This window comes from Artemia sp. Qi Xiang Cuo, chromosome 13, assembly GCF_049724085.1.
Source record: "Artemia sp. Qi Xiang Cuo chromosome 13, ASM4972408v1, whole genome shotgun sequence".
Lineage (NCBI taxonomy): Eukaryota > Metazoa > Arthropoda > Branchiopoda > Anostraca > Artemiidae > Artemia > Artemia sp. Qi Xiang Cuo.
In genome coordinates, this window is record NC_142806.1 from 45,669,913 (window position 1) to 45,684,743 (window position 14,831).

Consider the following 14,831-nt stretch of genomic DNA (forward strand, 5'->3'; position numbering starts at 1 on the left):
CCAACTAAAATTTGTAATTAAAATATACCTACATTTTAGAATATCTCTCTCATGCTAAGCTGATTATCACCGGGTACATACTGAAATACAGAAAGAAACTAGTTCTACTGAGACCAAGAACTTGAGTGTGGTCGCTACAAGAGATAAGTACCCAGTTTTTCTAGACTCCCCCTAGGTCCCTCTTGGAGGGGGAACTCTATTCCTAAAATTCATACTACTATCTTCCCCTACAGGGAATAAACATGTACTGTAATAATTGCTTTTATATGGGGTTTTTCTATTTGGTACCTGAGAAACCCGTAATTGGTAGTCTCATTTAACTATAGTCAGCATTTTTTCCAAGACCACACTGCTTTTCTATGACGAACAAATAAAGAGTTCCAATAGGGATAGGTCCTTTTATTAGACAGTGAAAAATAGATACAAAAGTTCTGGATATTTCGATAACACACCGTCATCAGCTGATAAACTAAAGTATTACAATTAAAACAAGCTATTTTTATACAGAATAAAATAATTACTTCTGGGTCACAGCTGGTTTTCGGTCCATTGGCTTAGAGGGCTCATTCAAAGTCTTGAGTTCTGATAGACCAACTGTAAATTCAGCAACTTTTCAATTGCAATTAAAAGAAGAAGAAGATTGAACCACCTTCATTACGGTACATAAGACTTTAAATGAACCCTCTAAGCCAATGGACTGGAAACCATCGGTGATGTTATCGAAATATCCAGAAGTTTTATATCTATTTTTCACGGTCATATAAAAGGACCTATCCCTAGTGGAACTCTTATTTGTTCGTTTAACTATAGTACTAGTTATCCAGGCGTGGCAAGTCATATAAATACCCTATGTAATGGAGGACCAATGGCAATGACCCACCTTTGTATTTTAGATTCTTCAAACTTCTTGTCAAGGACATTTTCCAAATATTTAACATTCCTCAAGAGTTCTAATTTAAAATTTTGAGACTTAACCTAAGTCCCTCTTAAAGGGAGAGCTCTATTCCTAAAATCCAAATTACTGTCATACCACTATGGTGAATAGATATGTACCGTAAAATTATCCCTTTTTTGTATGGAGCTAATCCATTTGGTATCTGAGCAACCTGTATTGGTTCGTCTAATTTTGCTATCTTGCTAGTCAGTTAAGCGTGAAAAGTCAGGTCAATTTATTATGGACGATGTTTGTGTGAGTGTGTGCTTGGAATCTTTGAGTTTTTGTTTCTATTCATTTTTTAAGGACTCGAATTGTGGGTAAAAGATTTGATTGAACCACTTCAGTCGAGTTTAGTCAGTTTACTACTTGATGGAGTGAAGAATGATCGAACGGACAGTATAACGGATCAGAAAGAAGTGGGAATAATGAAGACAGTGATAAGTTCATTTGTGGTTGCTGGACAGCACAGAACAAGAGAGCCATTGAAGGTAATATTGTCAATGTTATCGTTGTACTGGTTAATATAATGGGATTTCAACATAGTTATCTATGATTTAATAATTTAGAGCATTAGTGCCTCCTATTACCACCTATCATCCAAAATGCAAAAAAAAAGTCACAATTTCTCTTTACCATTAGTTTTGGAATGGTGGCCATTATTTGGAGCTATTCAAAAATTGAAGTGGCAAAAGAAAACTATGAATTAAAAAAAAGAACCCCTCGAAGATTTTTTGCAACAGAGAAAAGTTTACGAAGTTCAAATTCCTTCAGTTTCCTCTGGGTTTTAGATGTAAATAAACCTAAAGAAAATAACTTTCGGCAATAGGCTACTAATTAAACTAATAAATATGCTAGTATTAACATTTTATTTCATTCGTATTTCACCCATCTTCAAGTTTAAAATTAATCCAAGGGCTAGCAAGCCTTGCAAGCCAGTGGATTTAATCCACTGGCTTGCTAGCAATTATTCATTATCTCAAAAAAACAACATTCCTTTATTTTTTTCTATAAAATAAAAATAATTGATCAAGGCTGCCAAAATAAATCTCTGTATAAAGGAAGGGGGTGTGTAAGCTTATAATTTTTTTTCCCAAAGGGGAAAACAACTTTGTGTACAAAGGCTTTTTTTCTAGAAACATCACAGTTCTTGGGAAAATTACAATATCTTGTATTATATGTACTCTTTTATTAGAGGGGGGGGCGGTAAATATTTGGTCTGGCTGAACATTTTCTCTTATTTGAACTCTAGGCATGTATGCGGGGGATTTCTAGCTCTCCTTCCCCCCGCCCAACGTCGTGAGAAATTATCAAATTTTCTGATAACTTTAGGATAAACTCAATTTTGTAAGGTTTTAATTAACTAAGAGTCCGTCCCCCGCGAAATAATATTCTATATACATGTCTGTTTGCGTCAATGTAATGTAAAAAAGGGGAAATGTGAAATAGATTAAAAAGCTTTTCTAGTGTTAAAATATTATGTTGTATTTACTTCAAATCTTAATGAAATTTCATATTTCAGATATGACAAAATTCATGTGCTGAATTAGGGAATAATCGTAAAATTAAAAAGATAGTGCATTTAAGAGAAGTCTCCAAGTTTATTTTTTTGTAAATTTGTTTTACATCCAGTCTTCAATGAAGCTGCTTAGGTTATTAAGTTATTTTCCAAATGCTTACACGACGTTGAAAAGCACGTGACCTCTATCTGTTTCTTCTGCTGCCCTTGAAAAATAAAAAAAAGGAAAATAAAAGAAGAAAAATCGGAGCTGTCTTAATTATCATGGTAAATATAATTTGGTAAAATATGAGTGAGAATTATGGTTGCATCCAATTCCTCTGTATTTGCTTCTTTGTTTATAACAGTTGTAGCATGGCCTTCGAGCCAGTCCCCCCCCTCCCCTCTGGGGATAGCATGTTCATAGTAATGTTATTGTATTTACAACTTGAGAAACGCTTAATGATAAACAACTTGAGAATTAGTGTGAATGGATCATATTTAGGCTTAAGAGTGGGTCAATTAGTTCACCTTCTCTGTGTTGTCCTTTTGAATACTTGCAAGGGCCTAATGCCACAGTTGAAGATTAAAAATGACCATATTGGCATAATCAAAGGTTAAGGGCAGAGCGAAAGAATGATAAATGCAAGCTTCATAGGAAAGTAGCAGATCTTCAAAAGTACCTCACATTTATATTTAAATATTAATTAAATATTGGTTTGTTGTTGTTGTTTTTTTATTCAGGCTTTGTCATAAAAGCTTTTTGCTTTTTGCCGTGGTAGTTACATCGAGTTCCATTTTTGGCTTAATTAAAAAGGTAATGAAGGGATAATTGGTGAATCAAATAATTCCAATCTAGTGGCATGATACTTTTGAGATTTACATTTTTTAGTTTATGATCATGTGATAATAATAATTTATTGTTACCCTCTGTACAAAACAAAGATACGCTACTAGGAGTATAAAAAAAAAGAAGGAAAAACCAAAAGGACACTGACAAAACAAAACTGACGCATAAATATTGACAACTTAACTTTTAAGCACTCATTCAAAAGGGTCAAATAATATGATATTTTATATCCTATGACACTAGGCACTTGATAGAAGACAAATCAGTGTAAAAATGATAATTCTGTACAGTGGTCAACAGATCTACGTGACAATTCATCGATTTTTTGATAAATCTCAAAAACAGCGTAGCATCGGGAAATGTAACTACTACGGGTAAAAATATGGATAATGAGGAAATACGTGCAGAACCTAAAAAACAATGATCGGATTTGCTTTTTATGAGAGGCGGAGACAAGTTTCCATAAAAATATTAAAAACAACACATGTGATGTGAAAAAACGCGTTATATAGCCGACCAAAGGTTTTCTTATTAAACTGGCCCTTTAACCTGGCGAGAAACCAGTAAGATTTTCTTAGTTTTTTTTTTCACAGAATCAATTATAATCTGTCTTGTGAACAGACAGCTTATCATATATTTTATTTAAGAACAACTTTGGAAGTCTATGAATATACAGTGTTAGATGGAAACGTTTTAAGTTGATGGTGCTTTGTCAGCTGAAATCTTTTGTTGATGTTTAAAGAATCATTTCCAGTTTTTGAAACTGGTAGTTAGCAACAGAAAAATCCGCAAGTTTAGCACGTTTACGAAAACATATCATGGCAAAACTAACTGCTGTGTAATAAACATAGTACGCCTACAACGTCATCCATCTTCTGTAATGTTCAGAATAAATGAAAGGCCAAATGAGAGCGATTCTTTTCTTCCGTTTTGGACTCTGGCTCCATGTTACAATCAGGACTAATCACCATCGTACATGGTGCGTCTAACTGAAAACCTGTGTTGTGCATGCAATGTGTTTTGGAAGGCTTAATATGCATGTGGAATTATGCTGATTATTATCTGTGAATTTTTGGGACATTGAAGCTGGTACTTTTTCTTATGTAGTTTCATCTGAATTGCAGAAATTGAGTAGAAATAATTTTATCACTTACAGTTTCTGCTGAATAATTTTTTTTAAATCTTTATTTTTGGTTAAAATTCTAGTGTTTCTGACTGCTAAACAAAACAAATAATTGATTATTTATTTGTTTTTTTAATTCATCTTGTTATGCTAAGTTCTGTAAGACACGCCAGAAGTTTCTCCAAGCAAAACTTCATAAATTGTTGAGCAGGTACTCTGGGTACCAGACAAAATATGATTAAATTTGGTTTCAGTTTAAAAGTTGTACTAGAAAAGCCTCCTTAACAGTTGCACGTTTTGTTCAAAATACCCTAGTTTTGAAAAACTGTTTATTTGATTTGTCATGTGAAAACTAGATAGTGGAAAATTAACATTGCGTTAATGTCCCTGTAAGAATCACTCTTTTATTAAAAGTCATCTGAATAAAGTCTAGGGACCAGTGATGCCTGGGATTAGTGAGTAAGGTCAAGACTTTTCAAGTACTTGTTGATCTCAATTGCTAAAGTAGGAAAATAGTTCTTTTCTTCGTCTTTCGTCTCCTTTTTTTCTAACCAAATAATTACCTCTGACACATTATATGAAGGAAAAGATAATAGGGTATGACTCAATTAACTCAGACAATTGAGGAAAAATGCAAGTTTTTAGTTGTAAAGAGAGAGGATTTGCAGTTGGGATCTGAAGGTTGTTGAACTGCTGTAGGTTTTGACTCGTTTTATTTTCAGCTTTATCAAGATGTATTTGAGGAGCCATATTTAAAATCAACAGGGGACCATTATCGACAAGAGGCTAATGATCAGATCCATAAAACCCCTGTGTCTCAATATATGGAAAAGGTATTGCAGCGGAGAGAAGAAGAGAAAACGCGATGTTGGAAGTTTCTTCATGAATCGTAAACTGTTTAACGCTTTTTTTCTTACTTCTTTATTTTATATCATTATGGCTGAACTGGATTGAAAACCAAAAATTAGCTATGTAGAAGAGATCTTACCGTACTAAAATGGGGCGGTTATCATTGATGAATACAAACGGGTTTAGAAGGCGGTCCTTATCTTAATTCAGCAAAATTGGAATAGCAGGGTTTCAAGCTGTCACCTGATTTTAAAAGACAAAATCGCAAAAAAAGTGGACAGATTGGAAGAATTTTATTCGCTCTCAGCACTAGTCTTTAGTCAAGTTGAGGAAAGACTAGTAATTTAAAAAAGGAAGAAGAATCAATTAAAGAAAGACGTAAGGACGATTCATAGAACATTTACAAGAAAGAATACGCTTATTTAGGGTAAACTATTTGACAATTTATAGATTATGCAATTTTTGATTGTTTACGGATGTGTCGTTAGGAAAGGTAAAATTGTTCTAACCTGTTTGTGTCACAAAAGAGCACGATTATAAATGTTAAACTTCTTTGGATGGTGAGGGGTATTTCTAACTAAATAAAAAACCACTCTGTGCATCCTGGTTATATAGAAGGAGGAATAAAATTTGAAAAATAATTATTTAGAGAAAAAAACATGAGGATAATTGATAAATATTGACAATAAAGAATACGGTTATTTTGGTGCAAATTATTTGGCAATTTAAAAATTATGCAATTTTTCGATTGTTTACGCACAGGATTTATCACTGAGAAAGGGGGGGGGTGTTTCAACCCGCATGTGTTCCAAAAGAGTAAGGGTGTCAATGTGAAACGTTAGTGAATGTTGAGGGGTATTTTTTAAATAAATCAAAGAACACTATGGGCAAATGGCTTATGTAATGCCTTAGGAATAGCTAAGGGTTTTAACTTGAAACTTTCAGGCCCCCTACTGTTGCCACTTCTGCAACAGCTGCGACAATTCATTAATTTGATTTCAACTACTTGCGACTATGACCACTTCAATTGGGACTGCTTTCAGGTAACTTTAAAAGGGTTATTGATCAATATCAGAGCATATTATTTGCATGCGGGTTGTTAAAAATTTCTATCCGCAATAGCCTTAGAAGAGCCGAGGTATTAAGTTGAAAATTTCATGGCTTGTTGAAAGGGATGTTGGAAAGTAATTGAGGGAGGGGGGCTACAAATCTGACAACTCAGATTCATATATCTGTTGTGCCTCGTCCCCAACAGACCCTGGGGCAAGAATTAAAAATTACACAATTTATCGATTGTTTCCATTTATTATTTATGATTGAGAAGGGGAGAGCTATATCCTGGGTATAACAAAAAAAAGGATGAGGCTATTACGGTGAAACTTCATGACTTTTTTACCATTTTGAACAAAATGCTTAATTTTGATCAAATGTCTTTGGAAGAAGGGTAGCGAAAAAGGGCTTGAGAGGGAAACGAGTTGGCATCAATCTCGTTGACTCTTATAAAAAGCACTAAAACTTTCAATTTTCAGCTGAATGAGCACCTTCTAAAGTGTCTACAACAACTCCTTCCATGCCGAAAAAGATTAATAAATTGAAACCCTATTACTCTCTACTTCTATTGCGTTTCAGAAATTCTTATTAAAAACCGCCAACAATTTCATCATTTCAACACAAAATTTAAAGACGGCTAATCAAATTGTAATAAAAGGATTTATCCTGGTACACAAAAACTTATCAAAATGAGTGGAGAGAAACAACACACCCTATAGAAATAAAAATACGTATATCATTAGGTCGTAACAAAACATACTGCGCAAAACACATTTCACATCTCTTTTTCTACATAGCATGATCAAAGAGAAAAAATTGATAGTTACTTAAAAGAAAAAAATACTTTGTTAGCATCAAATATTCGGTATGGCATGGAAAAAAAGATATAGAAACGGTGCAATTCATCCTTTCTTCTAATTTAAACACTTTACCAGGAAAACTCTTACTACACTTCAAAAATTAAAATATATTGAGTTTTTAGAGTTGCTTCCAATTTAGCTCTGTCCAAAATAATGTGAAAATAGGGGTACGCAAGGATTCTACAGTTAAAAGAATCCCAACAGAGTTAGTTTTGGGAAAACATATGAGTAAATATAAGTATTCAGCAAAAAACATGCTTTATGAATGATGATGAATTAGAAGAATCGTTCCTCTCCAAGGTCACAAGGTCTTTCCCATTCTTGGCCTTCTTGAAATCTTTGCCTTCCATGAAATGTTAGTGTCTCCTGAGTTAAAATTCAGGATCAGGATAAAAACTAAAATGTCAAAGTTGGCTGTGAAGTTCGCTTAGTTATTAGGCTTTTAGGTTGAAACTTTCAGGGCATGATGAGGGGGATGTTCAACTGATATAAAGGCAATACTTACATACAACTACACTTTAAAAAAAATGTTTTTGATTCGACAAAAATTGTTTGTTATGTTTATCAACAAAAAGTACACAAAGGCTCTTGGTATTAGTTAGAAAAACATTGGATTCAGAGGGTAAAATATGTTGAGAATAGGGTTTCAAGAATAGGTATTTTCAAGAATAGGGTTGCTGCTTCACAAATTTTCTAGTTAAGGAATTTCACAAAACAAATGTATTACGAAACAAAATCGCCTATAAAAGTTTTATGCAAATATAGTTTTTGTGTAAGCACTTTCTAGATGTGTATATTAAACTTTTTTCAACTCATATCAACCCAAATTTTATACTCTCTTTTTTACTCAAAAAGACAATTAGCTTCTTCTTTTTTCTGTCGTAATCCCAACCTTTGATTCGAATTACTGTATAACATACTAATTTAAATGTTATCTTAATCAAATTCAATATGATATTCTAAAAAATTTGATCTAGCATACAAATCCAAACAATATAATAAAGCCTATTTTCGTTGGGAATTACGTTTTTCTGCTGAAAACTACATAAATCTTAGTAGTCTCAAAAATTTGATGGACCCCAAACATAAATCAAAATTTCAACGAAAAAATTGATCGGTTTAAATTCCAACAAAAATTAGTCGGAAATCCAATTTATTTTTTAGAGTTTACTACCACTCCCACTGTCGCCACTCCTGCTAATACTCCAACTGCTACTAATTAGGCTATTACGGTATTATGGTGATATAAAGGTATTACGGTGAAAGTTTCTGGGAATATTGAGAAAAAAGATTGAACTAAATCAAAACACACTATTTGCATGCAAGCTGTCGAAGGAGCCTGTCAGTAATATAACAAGACCGATGTCGTGTATTTAATTGAAAACTTATGAGATATGTTGAGGGGGAGGTTTGACTTACTCAAGAGCACTATGTACATGCTGCAACTGCTTTTACTGCTGATACTACTAGTGCTATTGCTACTGTTGTTATTACTATTGCGAATACCAACTCTTCTACTACTACTGTCAACGTCTCCTGATCTTGTAAATGACCTCCTTGTACCCTCTTCCCCTTTCAGGAGCCCTGTATAAGTGTGAAAGATAGATCCCTAAAATTTATATGCATATGATATTCCCTTTTAATAGTTATATTAATCATTAGAAAAAGTGTACTGAACTGTAGCGTAAAGCATTGTTTAAAAAAAAAGGCTATACAAAGAGGTGAGATAAATTACTGGAATGGCCAAACAGAGTATATTTCTTCAGCTGCATCCCTTCTCCCTCCAAAAGAGCAAAATGTTGTCCAAGACAACTACTGTCTCCCTATTTACCCAATGATAACGTAAAAGTCCAACTATAAAATCGATCTATTGATTTAAAAAGCTTCCAAATTTTGCAAAATAAAAATGAACATGACAAATACTAAAAAAAACAAAAAGACAAGAAACTCATTTTTGTAACAGACAATATCTTGTAACAATAATCTTAATAAAACAATGAAAAAAAATATGCAAACAGCTGCTTCCTCACTTATGTTGAAACCTTAGTTAAACGATCTATAATGATCAAACAGTAAGAATTGTGGAGGTACGACTATTGAATTATTTTATATGATGGTACGCGGTACTGTCATATGATAGTAAATATTAATTCAAGCTGATAGTAAAAATGCTTTATATGATAGTAAAAATTGATTCAAGCTGAATTCATTGAACAAAAAATCATTTATCTATACGAAACTAAGTTAATTGCTTCAAAGGAATGGCTCTCGAATGTCCATGCTTCTTGGAACTCTACCGTCAACTATTTCTGGCAGAAGTGCTTCAAAGAAGAATCTTTCTAGCTTTGGTAGCATTTTCTGTCACCAAAACTCCTTGTCATGAACTATTGGCTCCGTATATATTGAACCTTTAGCAAAATATAACACAAAATATGCAATATCGATGTCTGAACACTCAAGTTGCATTTGAATCTGGTAATTATAATTGTAGTTTCTCTTTAATCTCATTTCACTGCTGTCAATTATTTCAATACAACTGGACTTTTGTGATTCCAACCATTCAGTGATACGCAGCTCTTTGGCTGTTATGGGACAGTTAACCTCTATTATTGCTTTTTCCCCAGATGGGAACAGTACAATGCCGTCAGGACTAGCAGCCAAAAATGTGAAACGTTTGCGGATATATAAGCCATCAGGACCAATTTTGCAGTCACACTTTGTTTCAAAAGACAACTTTGCCTTCGGTTCATGGATATGACAGTATTCCATTGCTATAATTCTGTATTGTTTAGGATACAGAAGTTGTTTCACTACTGGAGCTACTGTCTTAACACGCCGCTTGCAAATAAGCCCTGCTACTGAAGAAGTAATTCTATTTCTTCTCTGCAACTGCCAACTATTCTCGATTCAGAGTCCCTGAAGGCGTGTAGCTAATTCAATCTAGCAAATCTCTGACTCTGAACACTGTAAACGCTGCAAAACAGCCACTTTTGAATTTTCAAAAGATTCTGCGTCAAGATCCGGAGCAATTGCGTTGGGACCATAGTTTTTATCTCCTCGGCTAGCAATCTTTCCCGAAACACTGCCAACTAGGCGCTTTTTGGTTTTATATATTTTTTTTTTTTCTTAAGCTAGCCATAATTCTTTCACATGTAAGTTTTTTCAATTGACGAGTTAAGGTTGCTCCTATGCCTTTCCTAAAAATTTCTTGACGACTTAAATGCCCCTTTGCATACCGTATTCCTGCAGCTTTAACACGGGTGTTATAACGTCCCCTTTTGCTTACCATTATATTTTTTCCGCCTATAAACCTAGCAACAATGCTCATAAAATACTTCGCCAAATTACTTGTGCCGTTTCCGATCAGTAAGCAAGCTCGTCTAATGAGGGTGTCAAACGCTTCATATATATGGCTAATGAACACACTCCTTGGGATTTTTTCATTTTCCAGTTCCACGATTTTTCCTGATAACTGACAACAAGATGGATATTGTCTGTGGTCCCCATGAAAAAAATGTAAAGGAATTGCGTTTAGCTCTTATCAGATCTTTTGACGATATGGCATGCGTAGCGGTTCTTACTATTGCTTTTCTTCCAAAATCGCACAATTTCTTTGTTACTGGACAGCTGAGAAATTTCCTACATTCTGCGCTTTCTTTGCATTTGTTATAAAGACCCTTTTCAAACACTTACAAGCATGATTGGCGCATTCAATTTTTTCCACTATCCTACCATATGAAACTTTTGTAATAATTTCTGAATGGGTGCTTGAATCACCAACGGCTATAAACTTTGTATATTTTAGTTTATGCATAGCTGGTGCAACACGAAATGCCTCTACCAGTATATCTGATTCCATCACAGTGCTAGAACCACTCCAATTCATAAAACATCTATGTTCAGGAACTGAAGTAGATTCTTGCTGTCGATTTGCCATGCATACGCAGCAATACTTGTTTCTAATTCCTACACGAAGGAGTCTTTTTGAATAGAATACAATTACAACACCACAACCAGATAGTGCAGTGTATCAATTACCATAACTTCGTGTGCACCAACTTCCACGAACTATAACACACGTATTAACTATTCCGTTGGAGTCAATCTTTCTATCAGCCTCCAGTGCCATTCGGCACTCTTTTTACCATTTTCCAGAAAATAATCGTCAAGGATTTTCTCTATAGACTCCCCGACTTGGTAAATGTTTTTTGCGATGGGCAGTTAATTCCAATTGTAGAAAAAGTTCTTGAATCTGGGCATGGGTCATACTGGCGTTTATAGCAGCAACTTCAACTTCTTTGTTGATATTTCTAGATCCGGTTCCTTTTTGTTGCCTCTTTTTGTCCATACCTCTAATTGACCAGTCGATTTTTTTCAGTTTCAGACTGAGCGGTCGTTTATTTGTCAGTTCTTTTTTTTCCGCTTGTTTTATTTTACTGCTTCTAGCTTTCGTATCCTTTTTTAATTGCACTGGGATATCAGTGTGAAGCGTAGCTTCCTCTTGGCAAGATTCACATTTGAAGATACAGCGGGAGCGCAAACCAACAATCTACTCTGTCGAACATCACGTTTGAAATAAGATTGAAGTCTTGACGCCTACAATAAAAAAACATCATCGGTACAAGCTCCTGTAAAATAGAAGTGCCCAAGCATTCTACAGCTGATAATCATTCCAACCCAGGGCATTCACCGGAAAACACGTTTTACGAATGATTATGATTTAGAATAATCGTTTTCCTCCACGAGCACCAATCATTCCCCTATTTCTGTTGTTATCGGAGTCTCTGTCTCCCACATTACATTACCCTGTCCTGCGGTAAATTTCCCTACCCGTATTTCAGTGGTACCTAGCTATTTTGTTCACCCACTTTTATACTAAGGGCGAGGAAAATCCCCCCCCCCCAAAAAAAAAATCAAGGAAAATACCCCCCTCCCGCTGCTGGCTGGTTACCAATAACTTTCGACTTATAAAAAAAGACTAGAACTCTCAATTTCTGATCAAATGATCATCCTCCAAAGTTTCTACGACCATGAGGCGGAGGTGGGGATGATGAAGGGGCAGTACCCTTCCTATAAGGAAGAAATTCTGCTCATTTCGGGGTTTGATATTACTCTTTACTTTCATAATAACAGCGTAGACGGATATATCCCCAGAAATCAAGAGGGATTAAATGTCAGTTTCATATTTTTTATGTGAAAGTTGTTTTTTAGGGGGGGAGGAATTTGCCCCCCCCCCCCTAAACAAATCCCCAAACAAAAGTCCTGAATACGGCGCAAGGGATTATACATCAATCTCTACCTCCATCCTCACCTTGTCTCGTTCTTAGTATTAATTCTATATTTATCTGAAGGCTCAATGAGAGTTGGGATCCTTTGGCTTCAAAATGCACCCTTTGAGGGATCTCCCTCCATCCCTAACTAGCCAAAATATTTTTAAGGTCTTAAAAAATTTCACCGTCTTGGGTAAATTCTTTCTTGTTTTGAAATTCCAAGCATTTGCCTATAAGGGCTATAAATCACTACAGTGGGGTTCTCTGATTGTTTGCCCCTTTCCTCATCCCCACCTCTATCTCATGGTCGCAGAAACTTCGGAGGGTGTTCATTCGATCAGAAAGTGAGAGTTCTTAACCTTTTTTCACAAGTGAAAAGTGACTGAAGACAATCATATCTGTTCCTTTTTAATTCTATATAGTTTATTTATCTTTATGGAAATAATAAGTGATATTCAATAAACACATCAAAGATCATATAAGTAAAAAACTACAAATAAAGTCTAATATTTGTCAAATATTTGCCCTGCAAAATCAATTGAGTTTAAAATCCTTATATTCACATTTTATATTTACACTCTATTTTAAGGTAATACAATATCATCTCCCCAATAGTATACAATATACTTTCGATAAATAAAAGATTTATTTAACCTAGATTTAATACACTTTTAAGCTTGTTTTGACTTGGGACCTAATGAAAAAGCGAAAGAGTTGTAAGTTTCAGGGCTATTCCTACATGATATTATTTGGGTGTCTTAGTTCCGACAAAAAAGATGTTTTTTGTTTTAATTTTCCCGTCTTGGCTCATTTTTTGCTATGTTTGGTGAAAAGGCTATCATGTGAATGAAATTAAAAGGAGAGAAATCTGTCAAAAAAAGGGTGTACGAATTATTGGTGGTTCCAACCCTCCAGCGCTCCTTGTCACTTTGATCTAGAAAAAGTCACTAGAAAACCCATCAAAATGTACCTATAAACCTACTTTACGAATCTTCGACCAGTCATACAGTATTTCTTTTCAACTCCCCGTATAAAAAAAAAAAAAAAAAAAAAACTATGCATTAGAACATATGTGAGTAGAGATGGGGGTCCGACTCCGGGACGACACCCCTGCTGCCACCTACAACTTTTTTTGCACCCCATATATGGGCATAGCCTCCCTAGGGAGAATGATTACGTAATGGGGTCAATGACCTCTTTTTCGAAGGTCGATTTATTTGATGTTTCTATGTGTAATAACTCCGGGGCGAAGGTTGCACATGCGCATTGAATTCTAACGGGGACAATGTTATTGATCTAGGACTCGAGGGGGACGTGAATTTCCGAGAAATTGATTGCGTAATCGATCGTGAATGTCATGGTGTCCAGAAATAGTATTTGTCGTTATTGCTCTAGGCAATGTTATGAGTTTCCCGGAATTTGGAACACCTGTGCTGTCAACCTCAATTCACCTATCGTGAATCAATAATTCTCCTTAGAAACAACAAATTAATTTCCCCTTTCTTGACAGATCAATCAATCAATGACATCATCTGTCAGACTTTAAAAATTTTCACCCCAGAAACATTTCTCCAGGAATAGATTCAAATCATTAATGTCTTTGCCTCGGGAACAACTCTTTTGGTCGAACTCCAATGGATATTAATAACCAAAGGCCATGGAAACAATTAGGCAAGAAAAATCTTAGCGATGAATTGTTTTAGCGCGCGAAAAGGTTTCATATTAATTTCAAATGTGTTAGCGCGGGGATGCTAATAACAAAGGAACACGCTGAATTTACGTTTAGGGATTATTTGGGCGAAACCGTTTTAGACAGGTTATAGAACTATTTCGGCGAAACAGATAGAGACATTTTAAAAGAAGATTTTTGAAGAGATTTTGGAAGAGGTTTTGAGTGTGGTCGTTATAATACACAAGTTTTATTTGAACAGTGTTGTGAGGTCCTCTAACCCAACCCCAAAGGGTTCCAATCCTCCTACCCCAACCCCGAAGGACGCCCCCGGTCCTCAAAGGCCCCCCAAGCTCCCAAAGGCCCTCCACCGGTCCCCAAATGTCCCCCCGGCGCCCAACTGTCCACCCGGCCCCGCAAAGGCCCCCCCCGCTCCCACCGGGCCCCCCGCACCCCCCAAAGCCCCCCCCCGCCCCCCCAAGCCCAGCCCCGGGCCCCCCACAGGCCCATCGCGCTCCCAAACGACCACCGGGGTCTCAACCGCCCGCAAATGACTACCAACGGCCCCATCCAGCCTCCAATGGTCCACAATGTTCCCTCGGAATCCCCAAGGACAAAAGGGGTCACCCAGACCCACCACTAGTCCCCCAATGTCCCGCCGGCATCCATAGGGCCACCCTGTGCCCCAAAGCCCCACCCAGACCCCTAATGGCCATCCCCGGGCCCCC

At 35.9% G+C, this 14,831-nt stretch overlaps 1 protein-coding gene across 1 annotated transcript in view; it reads left to right on the forward strand.

Annotated features, from left to right (window-relative positions):
* The first annotated feature begins 242 nt into the window (after positions 1 to 242).
* Positions 243 to 14,831, forward strand: part of LOC148945330 (cullin-2-like) — a 90,912-nt gene continuing 76,323 nt past the window's right edge. The window contains exons 1-3 of the mRNA XM_089099008.1: positions 243 to 306; positions 1,241 to 1,425; positions 5,128 to 5,294. Of these exons, the coding sequence (XP_088955134.1) occupies positions 243 to 306; positions 1,241 to 1,425; positions 5,128 to 5,294 (416 nt within the window). The remainder of the gene's footprint in view (positions 307 to 1,240; positions 1,426 to 5,127; positions 5,295 to 14,831) is intronic.